Source organism: Excalfactoria chinensis, chromosome 6 (genome assembly GCF_039878825.1).
Source record: "Excalfactoria chinensis isolate bCotChi1 chromosome 6, bCotChi1.hap2, whole genome shotgun sequence".
In the NCBI taxonomy this organism is placed as follows: domain Eukaryota; kingdom Metazoa; phylum Chordata; class Aves; order Galliformes; family Phasianidae; genus Excalfactoria; species Excalfactoria chinensis.
In genome coordinates, this window is record NC_092830.1 from 6,392,920 (window position 1) to 6,418,124 (window position 25,205).

The 25,205-nt window shown below is 37.9% G+C and overlaps 1 protein-coding gene across 7 annotated transcripts in view; it reads left to right on the top strand.

Annotated features, from left to right (window-relative positions):
* The window catches only part of GRID1 (glutamate ionotropic receptor delta type subunit 1), a 485,653-nt gene that overhangs the window by 352,438 nt on the left and 108,010 nt on the right, over positions 1 to 25,205 (top strand). For 6 of the 7 annotated variants that reach the window (XM_072339806.1, XM_072339809.1, XM_072339804.1 and 3 more), the window contains 2 exons: positions 11,994 to 12,047; positions 23,764 to 23,937. In XM_072339806.1, the coding sequence (XP_072195907.1) occupies positions 11,994 to 12,047; positions 23,764 to 23,937 (228 nt within the window). The remainder of the gene's footprint in view (positions 1 to 11,993; positions 12,048 to 23,763; positions 23,938 to 25,205) is intronic. The other variant, XM_072339803.1, reaches the window with a different exon arrangement.

Below are 25,205 nucleotides of genomic sequence, written 5' to 3' on the forward strand. Positions count from 1 at the left end.
TTGCTTATATTTAATGTGTATTTGTTTATAATATATAACTTCTGCAAGAACCTGTGAAATTAATTACTTTACTCAGTCATGTGCACTGTTTCTTAATATAAGCTTCTAAATCCATCAATTCTGGAGGATTTGAAGCAGTGTTCCTAAAACAGAAGATTCTGGGGGATGAAATCTTGTCCCCTTTGACTTGAAGGGAGCTAATATTGATCCTATATTACATTATTACTTCATGAACCATATGGTTTACAAGAAATATATGTATATTTGTAAGCCAAGTTCTTCATAGCTGAAGTAATCAGTCTTTTTTCAGACCTAAATACAGAAAATAGCAACTTAGCTACCTAAGTAGACTTCAAAAAGCTACTTGCTTTTCTCCAGCAGTCAAGCTTTAGTAAATAATAAATATTATGGCAGACAGTTCTTATCAGAATGGTAAAGGATTGCTGTTTTTTGTGCTTAATGCTGTATAAAATGAGAACACCTTGATCTTTTAAAAACAATTAGGATTTGGAAAAACAAATTGCATTGAAGCTGACAAGTTCCAAGCTTTCCAAGTCACAGGAGATGCAATTTGGAACCTGTGATATATTAAGTCTTGAATGTCTGAGTTCCTGATAGAATTGCAAACTCAAAATTAACTGTTCCAGCTCCAGTGTAGACTCTGATGCGTAAAGTGTATATTTTGTGCCCCTGTCAGGAAACGTGGAACACTGCTGGTTGGTTTCTGCACTGCAGCAGAGTTGTAGGATGAGGAATGAGCTCCCATCCCCTGAGAACAGGGGCCACAGTAATATGTATATACATATTCCATAGTTGCTTCTATAAACTAATCATGCCCTCTTGAAATTGAGCTGGCTGTGTTTTGACCTGCTGCCATTGTCCTTGAGGGGAATTCAATAGCTCACCATACTACTTAGAAATCTTTCTCAGCCAAAACATATCTGATCCTGTTTGTCCTTTTTCCAGCATGCCCAAGTGAATTTAGCAATTGCGATGGCATTTATCCTCCTGAGATACTTAAAATAGTATTTGAAATACAGCTAGCTTATTCTCTTATAGTTCTGCTCATAAGTAAACTATCCAAACTTAAGCTCAACTTCCACGCCACTGGTTACTGCAGAAACCTCCCTGGTGTTATTAATACTTTCTTATGCCACTGACATTTCAGCTGATACATCTTAGGGTCAAACTGTTCATAGGAGCACAAATTGGTAGAGCGGAGAATAAACCTCTAATAAGCCTCTTGTGTTTTCCAGCTGGCGGAGTCTCAAGTAATAGCAGTGTTGTGGGGTTGTTTCTTTTTGCTATTCTCTGAGTGCGTGACCTTATTTTTCACACTATTTCACTGTAATTATGTTATCTGGATTGGGAAGTCATCATCTTTTTAAACATTCTCTAAGTGGCTCTGCATTTATCACACTTGTGTTTTTCTCAGGAAACCAGGACCATTTCCTTTAACAGTATTTCTCAGAATCACTGCTGATAATATCAAACAAACATTTAAAGCACTTGGCTTTAGAAGGAGTAACTGCTGAGAAAATAGGCTAATGTAAAGTTCAAAATCTGAGGATAGCTGAGGAAATTTGGAATTACTTCAAGGTCCTCCATTACAAAGCTAGCAATCTGGGCTGTTCTTAGCCTAATTTAACTAAGGACCACACTATCCAACAGGAGCACTGTAATGTACTTTATTTTTTTGTGATGCGGAGGCTGCTTTCATTAGCTGTCTTACTTGTGTGGATGGGGTAATGGAAATCAGTGGTTAAGGATCCTGTATCACAAGTGAAACACGCTCAGATTTTAAAATCAAAAAATACAAGTTTCACTATTTTATTTTTCCTCTGGGTTTGTACATTGTAATTTGAACACAAATCTGTGTTTTGTCTGGATTTTTACCTCAGAAACAATGAGGAGAAAATTACAATTGTTACAATGCTAGAAGTGATTTGTTTTCAATAACAGAATCAAGGAATAATCTGTTCTGAATGCTCTTTTCCCTGGAGTTGGAAGATAAGCTGTTGCTCCAGACAGTGTAGAGAAGTTCATTCTCAGAAACCCCTTTGTTTATAACTGTGCAAACACGAGGCACGCTTCTGTTAGACAAAGTGGGAATTGCTTCAAAGGGTGGAATATGTATTCTTAATTTACTGTACTCTCTTGAATAACTGTTTGCAAGCATTAAGGAAAAGTAAATATGTGGTGTTGTGTTGTTGTTTTTTTGTCAAATCTGTTCAAGTCACACTATTGTGTGTGTATATCTATGTGTGTGTGTGTATATATGGTACTGTATATAACATCCTTGCTGTCAAAGATTTGCCAGCTGATAAAGACTGGCAGCGATGAAGTGGCAGCCACGTGGGCTCAAATGCATCTCTACAGGATTTGAGACAGTGCAAATGCAAAACTTAAGTTAGGACTTAAATGATGAATATTTGTACACCTGTTTGGAAGAAAGATCTGTAAATGAAGCTGAACTAATCATTGTCTACCTCTCGGTGGTGTGTGCTGTGTACACAGAGCTGGGACACTGTTGCTTACCTGTTTGCAAAGCTTGCATTAAGATGGTGTAAAGGGAAAGTTAGCTCTTCCATTATTTCTCGCCAAGGATTTCTTTCCTCCTAGTGCAGACAGAGAGTTATCAATTGACCGGTATGTAGGAGCCTAGTGAAGTATAAAGATAAATAAATCTTCCTTGCTGGCAGACCTGATCAGTAACTCTTTTCTTGTTAAAGGTGATCTTTCTCTTCTTTAGTGCTCGCACAGCCTGTGGCGCTGTTTGTGCATGTGAAATGCACTCTAACTGACAAGAAGGTCTTCGCATCTGTAAGGATTTTACTTTATTTATGTCTTTATTTTGCAATTTAAAATAGGAGTGCTGCAGGCAGAAAAGGACTGGTTTGAAAGTGATTATGTTTGTGGCCGAGGCAAGACTCTTCTTTTCTTTAAAACCAGGTAGTATATTTAAGGAATTTAAAGAAACTAAAAGATACAAGGGTTCCCTTGGATGTGGATGTAGTTTTCCAAGTTTATAAAATTTACAAAGAGTTTAACCTCTGTAAAATACCTGCCTTGAATTACAATTGGCAATGTTACGAAAGAGGCTATAAATCATCATTAAAACCCTCAATTCATGAGAATCAAAGAGATCTCCTGACCCTGTAGTTGATTCAAGTGTAGTGTTTGTGCCATGATACACTATCCCAGGAACTCCATGCTGTCACAAGATGAAGTATACTTTTAAAAGAGGAATTTAAGAACGTTAATTTTGCCGCTGTTTTCTGTTGTATGTTAGAAGGATAAGAAGTTTGCATCTCTTTTTAATGACATGTTTACCATCTGCTCTTTAAATCTGCAAAAAAGTCATGTTCTTTGCAACGTATATTGAAGTTCAGTGCAAGCTGGAGTTTGGAGCTTAAGCTATACTGAGTAGAGCTGAGAAGTGTATGAGAGTGGTGCTATCCACTGAAGTGTGTTAGCCCTGGCTGTGGTATGGATGCTTGTTTTTAAAATAGTAATCACCTTTGCTGATACTTTGTTTGCGAAGGATCTGTGCCTGGTGAACCATTTTCAAGCTTATGTTGAAAAGGAAGTCTTGTCAACTCCATGTAGCTGTTCCAAACAAGAAGGGAACTTAAAACACCGAAGTGTTTTAGGTGATTTCTTCTGTTCATGGGGCATTGAGGAGCAGCAAAGCAGACTGAAACAGACTAGTTTAATTTGTTCTTTGTAGTTTGACCCTTTCAGGAATACCTTTGCTAACAAAGCATTCAAAGATTTGCTCTAGAAAAGTGAGGCTATTTTTAATAGAAGATAGGCGTAGTAAACCTGCTATCTTCAAAAAGGAATTCAATATCTAAGTGAATAAAAAGTCAGTCTTTTTGTTTTCCTTAAAGATTCCAGAGGATCTTCAAAGTCAGCTTAGTGTGTGACTTTGGTAAGATTCTAAGTGCAAGATTTCTGAGAGGTTACATTCAGTAGTTGACATTAGATCTGTGTCTTCACAGAATTATTGCTTCCTGACAGCTCTGCAATTATCCAGCGTCACCACTGTACCAAAGAGTCAAATGGTCAATGGTTAACAAGTTTGTAAATAGTATGTGATGCTTGAGCTTTGAAAAGTAAATTCTTAGTGAATGCTATCAGAAGAACTCTGTATACGGTATTTTATTTTCACATAAGATTCAGCAGAATGTGCCATAACTGGAATGCAAGAGAGATTGAATATGAAAAGCATTACCTATAAAAAGTGAGTAAGATTAAGCAGAAATCCAAGGTATTTGATTTAAGCGATTAAACTAATAGGCAATGTCACCTTTATTACAGTAGTTAATAAGGAACACAGCCATGTAAGCAGATGTTGTGGTGCATAGTTTCTCCTCTCTTCCTTGCCCTTTTCCCTTTTCTTCATCTTCACTATTTCTCTTGATTAAAATTAAACTTCTGGGCAGCTTTCTTCAGTATATGCATATGTATACTGAATACATATATTAAAACCACCTACGACATATGTAACAGGAAACTGGTGTGATTTGAAGTTATTATTATATATCCATTTGGGTTATTATCCAATTATATTGTACAAAATGCCACATATGCTCTAATCAGCATTCATCTACTGTAGGAGTGTTTACCAAAAGCAGGGGAAGGTCTGGATTGAGTTTACTCCTGTTTGCATGACATGTTATTAGCAACTGGAAATGGTTCTCTCAGTTGCTGGAGTACAGACCAAAAGTGAAGTAATACGTGCAGTTGATGACTGAGAAATGTGGATGTTAAACCATCACTATGCCTGTGGTTCTTGTATCCCTTCTGCATAGCTAACATGTACTAGATCTCTGAATTGATGGCTTCTGTTATAAATATAGGGAAAATAGCTGTACCACTGGTGAGGTGGTGATCACTGGAAGGTACGTATTCAGCTTGCTAGGTGTTTTTTATCAATGTGGATGCTCAGTAAAGGAAGTGAATTGAACTTTTGTCAAAACTTTTCAATGAAAGGACAAACCCTTCATAAAGAACTACAGTCAGAAAGGGTCAGGTTTAGTGAGTTTTCTTATTTGAAATAATATGTCATAGAGCCTTTTTAAATTACCATTTAACATTTAGAGAAGGAAGAATTTCATATTTGTTTGAAATGACATTTTAAAATTTTAATTAACCTGTATTAAAAAGGAAAATGTAAGCATACATTCCTGATGCAGCTTATTGGAACTGAGATCTTTTCAAAATTCAGAGTCCAAAATGTCTCAGGGTCATGGCTTTGGAGTTTGGATGTAGTGCTATGGCCTGGAAAGCTTACTAATGGTTATACTACCATTCAGCTTTAAAACCTATATTGCTTTGCAGTATTCTTCACAACATTATATATACTAGAAGTAGATTAGAGCTGTCTGACGTTTTTCTTCTTGTTTTTGCTAAAATACTTTATTATGGCTATTAATGCTTACTTTATTTCTTTATTTTTGATCTGTTGAGCTTTATAGGAGTTAAGTTGTTCTGGAAACACTGAGCGAATAGATACTTATTTAAAATGAAAGAGAAAGAAGGTTTGTAATGAATTGCAAGAACCTCAGTTACTCTGAGATCGTGTTCATCTGTGAAGCTTTATTCCCAATGCAAACAAGTCCTGAACAGGAACCATTGTTCTATTAAAATGAATTTCTAAATATAAATCAAGTATCTAAGGGATATAGACTGAACCCACCTGCTCTGCCATAATGGACTTGCACATGTCTTCTGTCTTAACTTATTTCTCCCCAGGGCCTATACATAGCTTCTGAGATTAGCTGTTTGCAGTTTGAGAGTATAGAATGAATTACTGACAGCCATATTGCATTACCAGCTTGGTCGTGTCTTCTTTGGAATATAAACCACTTACCTGATTCCTAGGTTTCTGGGTTTGTTTTTTTCCTGGACATCTAAACCAAGAAGATGTTTCTGAACTATAAGTCTGTCTCCTGCTAACACAAGTCTGTAACTGGAGCTGGGCTTGTTTCACAATTACAAAGTAGATTTCAAAATGATCCTGAAAAATTTGCCTTATTATTTTTATTTTTGTGTGTGTGTGAGATTTAGACATGATTACTTTCACAAGCCCTTCTTTACTTATTGCTTCATTATGATTAATAAATATATTAACAACAAAGTGAAGTTTACCAGTCATTGTCCTGCTGGCTGCTTTAGAAATAAGAAGGAAACTATGACAGAGGCCCTCGGATGAGCTAGTACTTTGTGATATTTGCCAATGATGAAGCTTTTTTTTTCACATGTTCCCTATTAACAAAGCTTACCCAATGCAACAGAGCATTTCCTAGTCTCTTCACTCACCATTCTCATCCTGGAAAAGGACTTGGGTCCCCAGCTGTGACTTTCTGCAGATCTCTGTTACAGCTCCCCAGTCACTCCCTGGCTGTAAGCATCCCAGGAACTGCCCATTGGCAGTCAGTCCAGCTGGCAGGAGCTTGCAGGAGGGCTGCAAGGTAGAAAGCAGGTGCACAGTAGGAGTTGCTGGTGTTGGGCATCACAGAATTGGATGTCAGCACCTAGCAGGCTTTGCTGCTAGTCTCGGTTGGTTCCCCATGAAAACAGTTAAGAGTTGAATACTCAACTATACATGGTGGAACCATTCCAGAAGGGTCTGGAGGAAAAAGCCTGTGAAGCATGGCTGAGGTCCCTTGGCTTATTCAGCCTAGAGAGGAGTAGAATGAATGATGGGACAACGTATTGTGGCCTAGGGCTCTTCATGAAGGGGAGTGGAGATACAGGTGCTGATCTCCTTTATTTGATGATCAGTGATAGTGCTTGAGGGAATGGCATGGAGCTGCGACAGGGAGTTTCAGGTTGGATATCAGGGAGAGGGTTGTCAGGTGCCAGAACAGCCTCCCCAGGGCAGTGGTCATGGCACCAAGCTTGCTAGAATTTAAGAAGATCCCGGGCAGTTTTCTCAGTCATGTGCTCTGATTTTTTTGGATGGTGCATGTTTGGAGCCAGTAGTTGGATTCTGTGATTTGTATGGTACCCATCCAACTTGAGATGCTGTGTTTTCTATTCGTCTATTTTCTATTCTATCTGTCAGCGCCCCCAGGCTGGATTCTCTGTGTTGCAGGTATATCTGCACTGTACCTCCAGCTGTAATTAGTCTTCAAACTCTGCCTTTGTTTTCTTTTAGTGTCTCTTAGGACGCTTTCCAGATGATTTTACAACTGTGAACTCACCACTTCTCACTTGATTATATTATTTTTTTTCCCCTTGAAAGCTGCAATGCTCTTTATCCCCACCATTACAGTGAAAGAATGAAGAATATCCTGTCCTCTTTTGATATCCTTCCTGGTAAAGCACACGCTGCTTCACTAGTATCAAATTTTGAGGTGGCAGCCCTTCTTTCTGGAGCTATAGAGGCAGCAGGACCACTTGTGTTTGCTGTCTTCACCTGTCACTGAAACATAATTTCCTCCCTCTATTTGGACCCTCATCTGCTTCTCACCCTCTAAATTGTGTCTGGACTTTCATCCCCATGCTCCCTTCTACAAACCCAGATCTTCACTGTTCATGCTGATGTGATGACCCTGGCAAAGCAGCCGGATACTTTGGAAAACAGCCTTCACCGTCTCTGTCTGCTTGGAAATGTTCTTGGTTTCAGATATTTGGAAAAGGTCAGGAAGGGATTGCATCTGGTGTGCTTGTTCTGTTTGCTGCAGGATGGCTTGCTTCCTGAGCGTCGTTGTATTTGTTGCAAACCTTCCTCACTTCTCTTTCCAATTCTACAACTAATGAGCAGAGTTGCTTCCTTTGTAAAGCAATGTAAATATTTGTTCTCCATGTGGTTTAAATGAAGTAGATGGATTTTTAGCAGTGTATTATTTTAATTTATAAATTTAACAGTAAACAAAACCGTCTACATGAAAACAGCTTTGATCATCTTTTTGTGAATGATCTTTTTTAAACATTAATTATCATTTTTTCAGTAGAGTGCACTAGCAATACAAAAGAAATAGGGAGAAACAGAAGACTGAAACACAAGCATTGAGATTTCAGATCCTGTTTTAGCAGTCTTCTACATTTCGCTGCTCTCTTTCCTCTCTTCCCAGTCTGGCTGAGTTCTGCTAATATCTTTTGTATGTTGTGGCAAATAGTGGCCCATCAGTTGACTTTGGGTTCTGTATTTCAACATCTGGTAGTTGAAATGTAGCTGGGGAGGAAGAAGGCTGTGTGGTCTCCCAACACCTCTTTTTTTCCATTTTTGTGGGGGCTGTTTGCTAGCCTAAGATTAAAGAAACACAGATACACTTTAATTTCCAGTGTACTGTTTATCTCATAAGCAGATTAGAAATGTTGTGAGGCATTATTCTCAGTGTCTCGATACACAGACAGTATACAAAGAAATATCCGATTTTGTACATATGTTAGTGTTTTTCAGCAAAGGACCCACGTTTTAGCAATTAATCCTGCTACAATCGATTTCAGAGGTTTTCCTGGGCTGCAGCAATGAGAGATTCCCAGCCTGCTTTCTTTATGGAAGGATGCATTTATGAAATAGGCTGTAGTAGGTTTTTCAGGATATTTTGTATAGAGTTGTGAATGGTTTGAGCCAGTAGCTCAAACAAATGACAAGATGTTGAACAGCTTGAATATTTAAATTCTAATGAAAACCAAATGACCGTAATCTCCCAAGTATAGATACTTTTTCCTTTATAATGAAGAAGAAACTACATAAATTACAAACATACAGGTATATATTTTTATTTGGAGAATTCTGAAGGAATTTGCTTATGATATTGTAGGTGCCTAAGACCTTGGTCTTCATGCTCTTTAATTTTCTCAAGCCTCTGGCAGCGAATACAGCTCTGATATAGTAGTGCTTTTGGAAGGCTGAAATCTCCATGATCTCTTCCAGACGTTCCTTTTAGGATATTTAGGGGTTCTTTAGGGTGACTCTGTAAATGTGGCTCAAAATTTGAAACATAGGGTTTTTTTGCTCCTCTCAGATGTGTCTAGTTTTAGAGTACTGCTTTGTGGGATACAGTGCAGCTCTAAACAGAAGATATTTATAGACTTTTAAACTTGCCTACCTCTTGTTATATTTCTAAATGCAGTTATGTTTCTAAATGTTTCAGGCTTCTGGAGTGAAGAGCCATTGAGTTTTGTAGGGGATGCTGAAAGGGCTAGCGCTCTGATGACTAAAGATAAACCTTGAGCATCCTAAATTTAGTCCCTCTCTTTTAAATAGCTTGACCCAGATATGTGAACCCAGAAGAATGAGTTAGAATAATTCATTAGAAATTCCCTGGCTATTTCAGCACCCCCGACTTAATATTTATTCATACAAATCGCTCACTGTTGCAGATAACTCACAAAATGTAGCCAATGCAATAACTCTGCACCTGAGCATTATTTAGTTCTGCTTTGCTAATGTTGGCAGCACTGTGTTTTTCCTCTGTATGTTACTATACTGGGCTATTTTGGGTCTGTCTGAAGAACAGGTTAGAGGGAAGAATGGGGAGAAAATGTACAAGTTTTGTTACAATTAGCTTTCATAGCAGCTGCAATTCTTCAGTTAAGGGGTCAGTTTAATTTTCTTGTCAATTTAAAATAAATGCTAAGTAGGCAATTAACCAAGGGAGACAATTTTTCACTGCTTGCTGAGGGGAGGATTATCTTGTCTCTAGCAGTTCTCATCTACTTTGACACGGGGATAGTTACATTCCCCATTATGCTGTTTATGGTGATAATGTAAAATATTGTGTCCTGTCTGTGATGATTTTTCTCCTTTGACTTCTTGATTTTTCTTTAATAATTTTTGTCTTTTTAAAGGAGTACTTCACCTTGTGGACATGAGAAATAGATTGAGATCCGTGTGTTTTTTCTCTGGCTTAGAGACTGAATAACAAGTTTTAAAGCGCTGTTACTTAGGCAAATAATTTACATGTATTTTTTTTAACACGGTATTAATGAAGAGTGGAGTTAAAAAAGTTGATGTTGGCTGCTTTGCCAGCTTTTGCTTTGTTTTCTTGCTAGGATCAGGTATTCCCTTTGTCTGTATTAAGGACAGCTATCTTGTCGTTGCACTTCAGCCTTGTAAATCATGGGTGCTTATGCTCAGTCAGTCATCTGTAGTCAGTGTCATAAGAGAAGGTGATTCATCCCATCTCATGAGAAGTATCTGAGAGGCTTATTATGCAAATATGTTTGGAGAGGAAGGTGGTTGATGATGTTCCTTCCCGCAGTCTATAAAGCCTCTCACTATCGGTACAGTTATTTTTTTGAGGCCACAAAGAGTGATCACGGTGCTGAAATTATCCAGGTTAAAAAGCAGTAACTTTAGAAGGAGTTTGTTCATTTATATTTGTCTTTTTTAACTAGGTACATTACAGTGATTCATAGGGCCATTTATAACATGGTGTAAGAATATCTGCCCAATAAATAGGATTGCTTTGGCATAGAAGAAGAAATGCAGTGACATGAAAAACTGGTTTCGTGTAACGAACTGCCTCCTGAAATACAAGTGTGTGCTGAGACTGTCTCATTTTATTAGGTGAGATGAATCCACAAGGGTTGTTTAACTATGTGTTAAACAGGACATTAGTGATATCATAATCACTGTAGTGTACGCCTCTTGATGCTTGATATAGTTTTATGATACTACAGAATAACTTATCTTTGTTTAAAAAAAGGGGGCAATTAGAAACTTCCATGTGTATTGCCAACTCCTTTCACCAAGACCCTCATTACTAGTATTTACTATTGTTCTGGTGGTCTTTTCCAGTTTTACCTTCCTGGTGGACCACGAGGGCTACCTGTTGGCTGATCAATATGCTGTCTGACGAGATGAAATGTTTTTCTTTGTAATATGAAATTATTATCCAAGACCATACCAGGAAGCTAGAAGAAATGTCCGTGCAAATCATAACTTTCTCTTGGGTCTTGTTTAAATGTGAAGGGAGGATGACTCATACGAGTGTCTCTTGAGTGTCTCAGAATGGTGTTTTTAATTAAATAGGTTAACTAAAGTTAAACGAACAGAGTTGTAACAAGGCAGAAATAATATATTTGGGAGGCATTTTTAGAAGAAAACCAGTCTACTAGGATTCATTACTTGTAGGTCTCTCTGAAAGTAATGCCTCTTATTTCTCACCATGAAAACTACAACGGTTACAAAGAGCACAAAAGCACTATTTGATAGATCAAATTCTCAGCTGCAATGCAGTCTTTTTCAACACAGTCACGACCATTAGCTGTGCATTTTTCCAGTGACGAACAAGAGCCTGCATGCCACACTTACAGAAATCTTCTCCAGCAGAGGTGACCCAATGTCCCTACTGCTGAAATGCACCACCCACCACCTCTCTCTGCTCTGTTCAATCTCCATAAAAGTTCAGTCAAACATCATTGAATATCAGTGGGTGCCACTTTTTCACACAGAGTAATTCAGTGACGTTATATATGCTTCCACGTCAAATGTCGCTCTTTCAGACTGCCCCTCTGCTGCCATCTCTCACATGGCAACAATAAGTAATGGAATATTGGTAGGAAGTTTCAGCCTCTACTGTCACATCACCAACATCCGCCTCTGATGGTCACGGGCCGAGGTAATAAAATAGAAAGCATTACTTTCAAAGCAGCTCTCATAAATACACGCCCACCACGTGTTTTCTGAGTGCAGTTGTTCATTACAGGATCCCTTATCATACTGATATACCACCATGCTGCAGCATGTCTTCATGTTATGTTAGCAGATTATCTTCATGGTACACAGTACTTTGGTTTGGGTGCAGCAGTCAGAAATGTGACTGCAGCTGATAAAGCAGCTCTCAATCAAGTACCAATGAAAGAATCAGAAAGAACTGTACTGAAACAATGTCCATGGAAAATAAAGTATTCAAAATAAGGTGTGACGGTACCTTACATTGCAAATTCTCTTTGGGATATATTTCATGTTTTATTTACTTTTTATTATATTTCTTTATTTCTTTTCTTTTTTTCTTTTTTTTTTTTAGGCTGTGGAAACCAACCTTGCATCAAAAGATAGTCACTGGGTCTATGTAAACGAGGTAAGAAAGTCAAGAGACAACCTAGCTTGGTATATTCACTCATCACCATCTTTTGTTTTCTGTATTTGGGTGCATCAAACTCAGCATCCTCTTACCGTTTTTGCTTTTTGAATGGCACAAAAGGCAAACCCTGTGGTGTTATATCTTGCATGTCTTATTGAATTGATACACGTTGAATATGAAAAAATCAAAATAAAGATTGCAAATACTTCACTTTTACCTTCATGTTGACCCTGCCACGTTACCTATTTAGTAACCAAAGAATAAACCTTGAATAGATATTTGTGTATCTGCTGGAATCTCACCTTTCTCACCTTTGAATGACTGTGCTTGGATACCAGGAGAGGAAAGAGTGCAGCCTTAGCTTGTTAAGAGAATGCATTTGCATGATATGCAGGCTTTCTGTAGAGCAGAATTTTGTTGGTGTTTTGGCTGAGTTCCAGGATAGCACAGATTTAAAATGAGAGATTTTCTCTCTGCAGCAAATGGTATCCTGTCCTGCTACTCTGCTTATTTATTTTGGCTTAATACCATGATGTCCTAATGGGAATGAGTGCAGACTTACATTTAAAAAGCCCGAGAAAGCTTGAAATCTTGTACCATATATAATCACTTATAAATCACTTATTGTTCAAACTTAGTTGCATTATTTTACATGCTTTTGCTTTCAGTAATGATTTGTTAAAGGAGAGCATGATATCTAAGTTCAGTTTTATGTTTCTATTTTGAATGAATAACCTTTAATTTAATATCCAGTTCCTTTGTTTAATATTTCATTCCTTTCTTTATGCCTAGCTAATAATTTTGAATAGATTACTTTTGATAGTAACTGTGAATCGTGTGGCATTAGAATAAGCTGTAATTAAGAATGAGGAGAGAGTGAAATCTCTTGCGTACAAAAGCTTTGTAATTCTTTCTAGGCCATGTTACATTTATGTACTTCCTGATTTGTTAGCTGCAGTAATGACCCACTACAAAATACCAGCAAGATGCCCTTAGAGTCAGTGTTTATGTTCACATAAAGATAAGTGTGTATTTCCCTAAACATTGACTGAGAGGGAGAGTTTCTGAGTTTGCTATTTCTGCTCTTCAGGTGTTTAAACTTGCTTCATGAAACCTGAATCTATAACATCACAAATAAAAACGCTCGGCACAAACATGTGCTTATACACAAACACTTATCATACGAGATGTCTCCTCTCATTTTGAGAACTTCTGTGTTTTTCTCTCTAAAAACTGGGTACGGAAGCTGTGGTAGCAAAATGCAAATCTAAACTAAAATCTAATTCGAAGCTAAAAAGCATATGTCCTTGCAACTTAAAAAGGATGGGGAGCTTGTTACCGCAAATAAACTTATAAATTAGCTTTAGTGAAAAATAATAATGCACATAATTACAAATAATTATAAAGTCTTCAGAATGCAATTAAATTCCAACAGAATTGCAGAAGTACTTAAACTCTGTGAAGCTTCAACAGGTTGCCCAAGGAGGCTGTGGATGCCCCATCCCTGCAGGCATGCAAGGCCAGGCTGGATGTGGCTCTGGGCAGCCTGGTCTGCTGGTTGGTGACCCTGCACACAGCAGGGGGGTTGAAACCAGATGATCACTGTGGTACTTTTCAACCCAGGCATTCTGTGATTCTTTAGAGAAACTTTGCAAATATTTTATGATGAAGTGTTGATTTTTGTGCGCTTAGAGGTACAACTAGAAGAAAATACTTAAACATGCACATGGGTGTATGTGTAGAAGGATAGACTGCTTAGGGCTTGTTTGTTACTTGGGTTTATTTCCCTATGCTAGCAGGAAGACAAACCGATTATGCTTTTCACGTGCATGTTTCCAGCTAGTATCAGTAAAAACTTCATGGATATTCAATGGAAAACAAGCTATTCCTTGACTGGGTGTTGATGGGCACTGGGATTTGCAGAACTGAATTAATTTTTAATTCCCAGCAGCCAAATGAGCTTTTTATGTAGTTTCACATGTGTAGCAAACCATGTGCAATTTCTGTAAAATAGTGCCGACACTGAGCCACTCCTCTTTGATTTGTTTTTTTTTAACCTCTCCCAGGCAGATGGAAGGTCTGTTCACCCTATGGTCTGTGTGACCTAATCATCCCATTGCAGGGAAGGAGAATTGTAGGACTAATTGACCTGAAGGGACAGTAGTAGGAAGATAATACAGTGACAGTTGTTTCCACTGACAGTTCCTTCTTTGAAGAGTGTGGGATTCTAGAAAATAGATTCCTTAGGCTATTCCTATTTCAGGGACACATTGAAGGGCTTGGTACTGGATATACAGACTACTGAGGCTCATCTCACAATCTGCTGCATTGGACTTATCTGGCTATAGTTAAAGTGGCTTTATAGTGCAGTACTATTTCTACAAGAAACCAATTATTAAATCTTATTTGAGTTAAATCTACTTTTTTCTTCTGCATTGATAAATAAATATTTATGGGTTATTTATTTATTAAGTGAATCTCTATCCCACATGTAAAAATAGGAGTTAAATTTGAGAATTTCAACTAACTTTACCCCTTCACTTTTTTGTTAGGTAATCAGCACCACTAAGCTAAGGTAAAACAGCATGCTTGTTAAGCTTGTTATAGTTCAGGTGAACAAATATGGACTGTGTTAGGGTTATGCACTAATTACAGTACTCTGATGTTAAGAGGTTGCATTCTTAGTTTCTAATGACCTCAATCTATGCTGACTTAGCCGTTCAGTTTGGGTGCCATTGGTGGTACAAAAGGACTCAGTCATCTCTAAAAATTGTTAATGGGTTGGAAGGCTGCAACCTTATGTGGCAAGTCCTTCTGGATAGAAGAGTACATAGGGACGTGTCTTGCCATGTCATGCCCCTTCCCTGCTTTCTTTCAAGTCACTATTTGCCTTTCTCCTCATCTTCCAGTATGTCTGAAGAACCATACTGTCTTAAAAATTAATGTTTCTGAAGTGAGAATATCAGCCATTTTGTGTTTCAGACTTGTAGAGCTCTTGAAATAGTGGAGATTTGAGGGGAAAAAACAAATAAATGTATTTCTAACCACCCCTCTGTTTTATATGTTTAATCCTCTTCACGTTTATTTCTCTAGAAATACTAAATGATTTTGTGCATTGAGATAGAGCTGGTATCTGAGTTTTGCATTAAAGATGCTTTTAGCTTTTTGGAAACCATAACATATGTGATTTAAAACAGAGAAATCCTTGCACAGGCAAACACCTCTTGAGAACAATGCCTTGTCCATGCTTAGCTTCATTGTCCAAAAACTTTGATTACTGGCGGTTGCCCATAATAAGCAATTCTGACCTACAGTAAATTATGTTAGAACAAATCCAGTATTTTGCTTATGTTTTTGCTATTTATCACCTGATATGTTGGTAAAGTGGCCTTCTAGCTTTGATAGGTGCATGCTGTTTCTTCTTGTGGCATGAGTGCGACACAGTTGTAGATGCTCTCCGACCTCACCTCCTCCTCTTCAGGGTGTTTATTTTCCACCTTTTTTTCTTGTTTTCCTTTTCTATTTTTCCCTTACATTTCTTTCTCTTTGGTGCCTGACTTCAAACATCTCTGCTGGTTACTCCTGACATTTTTTGTTCTCCCTTTCTCTTTTTTGGCACATTCAGAGAAAATGCTGTGCATTGCCTAGAGCACATGTCTGGGGGAGAAACACTGGAGCAATACTTTAAACTGAATTTGTATGTGGTTATACAAGGAACAGTGCTCTGCTTTTTTTGTTAGCAGTAGGTATAGGCATATAAATACCATAAGAAGCCATGATTCCCATTCTGTGGGGCATTTCATGGTTTGGAAACTTCCTCTGTTTTAAGCAGGGGAGAGAGGAAATAAAGGATGCATAAAAAATAAATTGTTCTGTGAAACCGAGCTTGGACTAAAAAAAGCAATTGTTAGACACAGTATTTTATTCCTATACATCAATAGATTCAGTTCTGATTCCGGATTTTTTCTTCCATGCATACATACATACATTATTTTTTGTATATAAACCAGTTAAATACACAAAGCATTCAACCGTTCTTCACTGAAACTGAATGACTATTGAACTTAACTTTTAAATGAAATGAGTTATTTCACCAAATCCTTTATTTCCTTTCTATTTCAACCAGATTCCATCACTAGCTGGAGTTTTGAGTTGGGAATAATTGTTTTAGTGTCCAAAATACAGACCAGTAGTATGTACACATGAACCTGAGGAGTGGTGAGGGTCAGCCTCATCAGATAGCTGTGTGTAAACACAGAGATACACTGGAGAAGACCTTTGTGCATCTTTGATATAAGTATGCAAAGGATGAGAAATGGTAACAGTGATGGATTTTGAATTTCTCTGGTAGCTGAAAAAAGCAGTGTTAGGGAACAGTTTCTTGCAATGGACATTTTTATCCCTGTGTGTGTTGAGGAGTAATCTGTTCAGATTGTGTTCAGGCTAAGAAAGAAAGGATTAGGAATATCAAGTCAGAAAATAATTACTGTGGATCCAGTTGTGAGATGGTAACATGCACTGTTTGAAGAAGAGGAAGATGGGAGAATAGGATTAATGGAGATTTTGCAACTTCAGAAGTTTAGGGAACTAGTAAAGCTCTTGAAAAGATAAAACAATGGACTTAGTATTGGAGCTCTATGAAGAGAAGGCATAAGATACTGTAGTTCAATGGAGATATTTTTACAGATCTTGAAATCCAAGAGGGATTCTGTTAAAAAAGAGAGGAAAAAATAATGATGGAATAAATAGGGAGGAATGCAAAGGCATAACAGAAAAATGGTTTGCTGAGGTGTGAACTGAGTCATTAGAAGCGATTTGAAAAGATTGGATGTAGCAGAAGGTGAAGTGTTAGGTGACTTTGAAGGAGAAGACAAGAGAGTTTTTAATATTTTTGCTGACTTATTTGAATCTGCATTATAGAAAGTACTAATTATAAAATACTGTTATAAAAACAAATTTCAGTAGTTGAGTTTGTTTAGGCAGTCCACTACATGAAGTTCAGTGTAATGCTGAGTACTTTGGCTACAAAATAGCTGTTGAGCATCTGCTGGAGCAACTTCCAGTTATCATGGTTTATAAACAGAATATGAATCAATGCTATTGTGGTTTAGTTCTCAGAAATCTTAAAACAGCTGTGTCCAGTAATACAAAAGAGGCAGTTACTTCTCACTGAACTTGGACTTGTTGGTGCTGTGTTGGAAGTTTGGAGCAAGACACTGTAAAACAAATGAGGATACAGAACAACGTGTATGTTGGAAATAGAGGAAACCACTTAGCATGATGAAAGCTTGGTAGAGTGTGAGCCATGAGGAAAGACTGAAAGAATTAGGTTTAGCTCCTATGAAAATCAGGAGCTGAAGCAAATGTATGGTGGCAAGACATGAACAATTACAAGAAGAATATGATCACATTTATCCTGCAAAGATAAAGGAAATGCAATTTAATCCTCAGCAGTAAAAATTAAATTGGTTATTGGAAAATAATTTATAATTAAATATATCATAATGGATGCATCTTCCTTAGTTACCTTTTTTCCATCTCAGTCATCTGTCTTGTTGTTCTGCTCTTATTTTTATTCTTTTTTATTGTTTTTTGGCATCCCACTCACATTGTTTGTGTCTGCTAAATGTTTCCAGTTTGGAAAGACAAATATAACTGTATTATGAACGCCACTGGATGTTACTGTTCAGATCTACACCACCTCTTCTAAGTTCTTTCAAATGTCTTATTTCAACATGTGTGACAGTGACAGTTTATACAAATAATCAAGTCTTCGTTGTTAACACAAAATGACCTATTATTATACTGATTATTTTTATTATTATTATTTTTTTTAACATTGAATCATAGAATCACCAAGGGTAGAAAAGACCTAAAAGATCATCCAGTCCAACTGTTCACCCATTACCAAGAGCTCCCACTAAACCATCTCCCTCAACACAACATCCAGTCATTCCTTGAATACCCTTGGGTACATTCCAGAGTCTGTAGACTATATGGAATAGCAAATGATGAAATTCACACACTGTATTTCCAAGTACTAATGAGGGAACTGTGGGGAGAACTGTGGAAATGTCATGACAGTAGTTTCTTTCTATGTAAGTTATCAAGTTATTTCATGGAACTCTATTGAAAAGGAATGCATTGTGGGGAAAATTATTCTTGGTAATCAGTGACCCATGTGGTTAACTGTCATGGCAAAAGAGAGGGGAAAAAAAGACAGGATTTCTTTCTAATAAGGCAAAGTTCTTTTACTTTGCAAAAAGCCTGCTTTGCATTCTTCCATTGCATTTTTTTCCTGTGAACTCTTGTAAAGATGCCAGAATGAAACTTTGTAAAGGAGAAAGTAATCATAGTATTGATGGCCCCAATAGATGTATTAGCACAGTTCTCTGTGTTTGCTTGTGTCCTGGGGACTTAACACAGGGGCTGGCTGTATTGTTTGATTCAAGATACAGTTTCATGCTGTGCAGAGTAGCTTGACTCTGAGCTTCAATATGGAGTCATTTCTTTGTCACTAAGAAAAAAATAAGTCCTATTCTTTGTCACATTTAAGTGAAACAGAAATCAACCAAACAGGCTACTCTGCAGCACTGTAAGATGGATAGCAGAAATGGAAAAAAAAAAATGGAGGCCACGAGTGTAGGCAAACAACTAAAGCAGCTGCAACTGTAAAGTATTTTGTTAAATTATTACCATCTGTGGTGGTACATTTATTAGAAGAAGCCCTCAGTGAGAAGGGAGAAGTGAAGAAGGAGGAAAATACCTTATAATTTCTACAGGAGTAGTAGTAAAAGGAAGTGAAAACAAAACAACAGTACAGGTTTTGTCATTGGCAAGAAGTCTAATAGAGGAACTTAGAGTGCTGAGGGACTTGGAGAACTCCAGGCTGTGCTGATATAGTGCTATCCAGAAGGTTTGGTTAACTGCGTCATTTCAATGTGAGCCAAACTTTAGACAATGAGTGACCTTACCCTCCCTTGCCAGAGTGATGATGCATTTCAAATGATGCTGGTGGTGCTGCCAGCAGTTGAATTTCCAGACCTTCAACAGATAAAGACAGATTTCTCAAACTCAAGCCATGTGATAATTCAAAACCAAGTACAGAAAAAAGTTTCTATTTTATTTATTCTTTTTTCATTCTGCCTCCATTGCATTCAGTCATTCAAAACATGTTTCCTCTTTACTGGACTCCACGTCAGTTCTCTATTCTGTAAGAGGCAGTTTGTTATGTGAGAAATGAGAAAGTGTTCCATTGTTTCTGCCCTGGTGTAATGTGTTTTGTGCTTTCTGTTTCTACCCTGCAGCTCCATCATTTCTACCAATAGTTTTCCTTTTTTTTTGTGTAACACATGTCTAGTATATCCACAGTTACTAATTTCTTTGCTTTTCAAATCAAAATTCTTCTCAGCCATTATCAAGGCACTTCCTCCAGAGGAAAATAATGACATAGAGATCTCTATAAAATATTCTCAAAGGTTGAGAAGGAGCAGAAAATAGCATAGCAATTATCAAATAAAGTGTGTCTCAACAAATTACTTTACCTCTTTTTTTTCTCCAAGGCTAGCATGTAAGAAGACATTAGATGATGCATGATGAACAGTGTTTCCTAATGCAGAGCTTGTAGAAAAATCTTGGAGAAACTTCTGACTGCAGAATACAAATCCCATCTGGATGCAGTGTTTGTTTTTCCCTTTCCTTTGAAAAATCTTTCTCCTTTCGGCTAGAAATGCCTATTTAATAGCCCTTGAGTGGCCAAGAGTCAGATCCACAGCTATTTAAAAACTGTTAGGGCTTCATTTTTATTTGAGTAAGACCAGAACTATGTGGAATTCTGCTCAGTTTTTCTCTACATATGGAAGTTCTAAGAGATCACTGGAAAAAGCAGTCTACACAGTTCTGTTTGTATTTATTATGGTAATAGGATGATAAGTAGAATATGGTTCCCTCTGCCTATTTTGCTTAAACAAAGCAGAATTTTCAGTGATGCTTCACAAATGAAAGTAGGGCAAAGCATTCTATGATATGCATAATTATTTAAAATTAGACAAAAATGTATAGATTTATAAAAACTGAACAAACTACTGGAAAGACTCTTTTTAAATAATCTAGCAGATGACACATTTCAGTTCAAAGCTTAGTAATTTACATGTCTAAATTTATTCCAATTTTATTCCAAGTAAATCTATATTTGTAACTTGCCGACAGAAACCTTTTTTCTCTCCTTTTGAATGCTGTCTTCGACACTATAGAAAAGACTGTATATTTAGCAACTTTTTTATGTGTTTGTGTATTTGAAACCGGATTGCGTATGCACCTGCATCCTGCTCTCAGTAACTTCTAAGGTTCAGAATCGACCTAATTCAGTTACTGCTGAATTACACTGAAACAGTCAAGGAGCGAGGCTAGATGACTGTATGTGATTATGAGTTCTCTTGTCAGTGAAATCTGCATTAAAATCAATGCCAAGTTGTTTGTTTCCTTGTTTTTGTCCAGCTTTAGTTAACTGCCATTTTTCATGCTTTTACTGTATACGCACTCAGTATGATCTGAGAAAGACTTCTGGGCACTCACTGTGGAGTCTTTGAAAATACAGATAGACATGTAGGAAATTTTAGAGGCATCAGGTGAAAGGAAGAGGTGTTTTGGAGAAGAGCAAAGATGGAAATTGAACAGGTGGTCATGTAGACCTCCATCAGAATGTTTTCTGTGGCATGAAAAGTGGATTGTGTCCTTCCCTTAAAGGATTAACCTTTTTGTTTGCGTGTGTGTCTGTTCATGTGGGATTCAGGGAAGCCAACATAATGTTAAGGTTTCATAAATCAGTTTACAAAATAAGATGTCAGAAATGTTTTAAAACCAGCTTATTGCAAAAGTTGCTTTCTGGATTTGCAATGTATGAACAAGCGTCCATTTATAGATAGATGTGCATTGAGAGGAGTATTGATCATACTGCAAAAGCATATATCTGTAGCTTGTCTCTGAGAGCATCCTCGCCCTCATTGCCATTCAGTTTTATCCTCCAACTTTCTCAGGGATCTTCTTTCTGGTATCTCTTTTGGTTCTTTAAATTATTAATGTCATTAAAATTTATAATATTCATTTATTACCTCTAGGAAAATAGAGATTGTGATGTGAAACATAATTGTCTCATTTTGCAATTTGTGTTACGATAGTTGGGCGCAACTAGAGCAAATTTAAGTATTCCCCTGAGCAATGTGGCTAGGTATTACAGTCTAACTCGAGTTCTTAATGTGCAGATAAATAAATAGATAAATGAATGCCACAAATTCTTGAAGAGGGATCTCTGTCATTAATGTGCCACAAGAACTGAAAACAGGGTTTGTAGGAATACTCCTTTAGTGTTGGATGGTGAGAACTACAAATAGCCTGGGGTTACACTGATGTAACCATATTTACACTGATGTCTGCTTACCAAAATATTTAAGTGCTCCTTGAATTATTTGGGCTACTCATACTCTTTCCCTTAGCGAAGAAAAAATCCAGCATAAGGGCACATATGTACAAGAACATCCTTTATTTTTCACAAAAGTACTGTTGTTCCATCCTCATTCAAGTATTTATAGGTCTGGCTGCAACTTGCTATTTGAGGTGCTTGGCTGTAGTTAGGCTCTTTTCCTTCCTTAAAGGATACCCCTGAAGCGAGCAAAAACTGCCATCTATATTAACTAATACCAGTAACAGCCAGTAATATCATGGGATCGTGAAAGCCAGAAAGTGGGCACTTAGAATGGGATTTTGTAAGGAGATGCTGCAAAGCGATCAATAAGATTTATTTAGAATGCAATGTTCAGATATAGTATAAAAGGTAATTAGTGTGCTGTCTTGTGATGTGTAATGATCCATGATCAAGATTGGAAATTTGGGGCATAGTTGCTTGTAAAGAAGGTTTAGGACTGAATTAAATGGCTTGCTCAGTTGTCACAGAAAATTTGGGTCCCTAGTTATTCAAGGGAAGCCAGTAAAAAGAGCAAGTTCCAGATTTTCCATATAGGCTGGGGCACCCCTGTGTAAGTATCATTTCCCCATACAGACTGGGGAAAGAAAGGCAGGGGAGCAGCCCCATGGTGTGGGATCTGGAGGTTCTGATTGGTGGCAAGTTGAACACGGGTGAGCAGTGTGCTCTGTCACAGTCCAACTTGGGATATTCTGTGGTTCTGTGGTGTCATACACAGGGGCAAAAAAACAGGTTACTAGATGAGTAGAGTTTAATTATAAGATCAGTGTGAAATGGTTTTTTTCCTCTGTGACACCAAGACCTAGAACTATATACAGTTCATATGCTGTTATCCTGGTGGATGTAAATGTAAGAGACGACTTCACATATAAATTTCCTTCCTTGGCTTTTAATTCTCCTGTATTTATCACAGTCAGAGCACAGGTGACCTCTAAAGCTTCACATGCTGCTAAGCCAGAGTCAGAGTTTTTCTAGAAATGAGCCCCCATGGTCTGCCAACACCACATGAGGGGACGGCCTGTGGCCATGACACTGGTCCAGGGAACTGCATCTGCTGCTGAGCAGGATGGCATCTCCTTTTGTCCTCCATGTATCACAGTTCTGCTCTAGGAGCTGCCCAAGATGCCCTGTACCACACTGCTTGCAGTCTGCTGGGGATCATGTGTACCGGCTTGGAAAGGCTCATAGTTACCCTTAGTTTTTAGAGCACTGGATCTGAAATGTGGTCACGCTCAGACCCTTTTTTTCCTGACCAGCTGATGTTGGAGATGGGCTGATGTGGCATGTGAGACTGCTGGTGGCAGTGGTAGGGAGCTTGGCCGTAAAGCCATTCTCTGTGAAGGATGTGACTGAGGGGAAGAATGCAGACAGTGATGCCATAGCCTGTCATTCCCCATGGGGAAGCAATCTCTGTGGCAGCTGATAGCCATCACAAGCTGTACTGCTCTTCTGATTTCAGGATCAGCTAAACCCATAATTTTCAAATGATTTGTTTCTTGGGTAAGAAAAGAGGTTTGTGTTTGTTTGTTTAAGTACAGAATACATAGAGCATATAGCTGAGTTGGCATCAGTTGCAACATAAGGGCAGCAGATGCAGACTCTGTCCCTTGTCATGAATTTTCTTTGTATCTTACCACAAATTATTTCCTATGTAGTACTTTACATTCTTAAATGCATCCATCCCTTCCACGAGGCTTCCCTCCTTTTTGATTCTGTAACATTGATTACTTCAAAGGACTTGATTGAGTCATTATTATAAGAATTAGTCTAAAGATATAATTTGATGTTCTTATGGGAAGAATGTGCTTGCACCTTTATTCTCAGAGGTGGGGGCTGTATTTCCCGGTGGTTACATTTGATATTTGCTGTTTTGCTTTGAGGCTGTAGTGAGGTTCTGTTCTTTCTGTAAACATTTCATTTGAGGGTTCTTGTTCTTTACTTTGAGAGCTATTGAGACTATTGTTGTGCTTTTTCCTATGAGGAACTACTTCCACTGTATGATAATATTGCCTGAGTAGATGATGCTATGTTAAGCTGTTCTCTTTTGTTTCAGATAGCACATCAAAAAATGATGTTATTAAGCATAAAAGAATAAGTTTTGTTGTAGATAAAGCGTGGATCATAACTTTTTATTCTTCCTTTGTCTGTTTAAAAACATTTTTCAAGCAATGATAGATGTATATTAAAATATCTGGATAAGTCTTTGTTTCTAAAATACTTTGTCTCCATTCACAGGAAATCACTGATAATGAAATATTAGAGCTGGTGCATAGTGCTCTTGGGAGGATGACAGTTATCCGGCAGATTTTCCCTCTCTCAAAGGACAACAATCAGAGGTGCATGAGGAACAATCACCGAATATCATCGCTGCTCTGTGATCCACAAGAAGGCTATCTTCAAATGCTGCAGGTCAGTAGCTATGTCCAGCAGAAAAGTCCATTTTAGGAATTCAATGTGAGATAAGTTTTCTGTGACTGAATTATGTCAGAGGAAGAATAAAATGAGTAGGGATAAATCTGCGCAGGTAGTTTTTGCTCAGTTATTCCTGATTGAATCTTTTATTTCATTTTTGCAAAACCAAGTGTTTTAGATAGAATGTTATGTCCATAAAATGCTAGAAATCAGTTGTGCCGACTCAAAGATGATTTGGGGTATGCCCTCCTTTTATGAATCTTTTTCTATTTGGGAAAAAAAAAAAAGAAAACCCTGGGTCATTATAGTCCTCTGGCATCACTACTTTTTTATTGTATTTGTACCTCAGATATCTGATATAAAAGAATCTTGGAGGACAACGAAGCTCTGATATGCATTGGGCTGTGGAGCATTTCATATTTAGTTTAATGGACTGAGTCCAGTTGATGTATTCAATCTGTCCCATTTCAGTAGTCTCAGAAGTCTCCAGCAGCCAATAACTGTTTGAGCATATGAAGTATGCACTACTGGTTTGAGTTCCAGAATTTGGTAATGGGTTTCATAGAACAGAATTTATTGAGTTGAAAGAGACCACTAAAGGTCATCTAATCCAACTCCCCTGCAGTAAGCAGGAACATCTACAGCTAGATCAGATTTCTCAAAGCCATGTCCATCCTCACCTTCAGTGTCTCCAGTGGTGGCACCTCCACCTCTCTGGGAACTTTGTTCAGTGCTTCACTACCCTTACTGTAAAAAAAAGCATTTTTCTTATATTTAACCTATGTCTTCCCTCTTTTAGTTTGAAACCATTTCTCCTTGTCACAGCAGACCCTACTAAAGAGTCTGCCCCCTCCTTTCTTATAGCCCCCCTTTAGATATTGAAAGGCTGCTATTGGGTCTCCCTGGAGCCTCTCTCTTCTCCAGGCTGAACAGCCCCAGCTGTCAGCCTCACCCTGTAGAATGGTGTTCCATCCCTTGGATCATTTTTGTGGTCCTCCTCAAAATGAGTTGATGAGTTCTGCTCAATCCAGCTTTTCCTCCAGCTTGTATTGATAATGGGGGCTGCTGCAACCCAGTCAGCAAGGGTGTCCTTGCTAGTGGGTAACTCACGTTTTGATGAAGCCTAGAAGAGCTTCATCAGGGGAAATGAGGCTTACAGGAAGCCAGGAGAGGTAAGGAAATTCCCCAGAGGAGAGTTGTAAAAAGGGAAGATTTTCAAAGGAGCAGGGAATGGAGATGTTCATTTTACTTGTTTGTGCTCTACT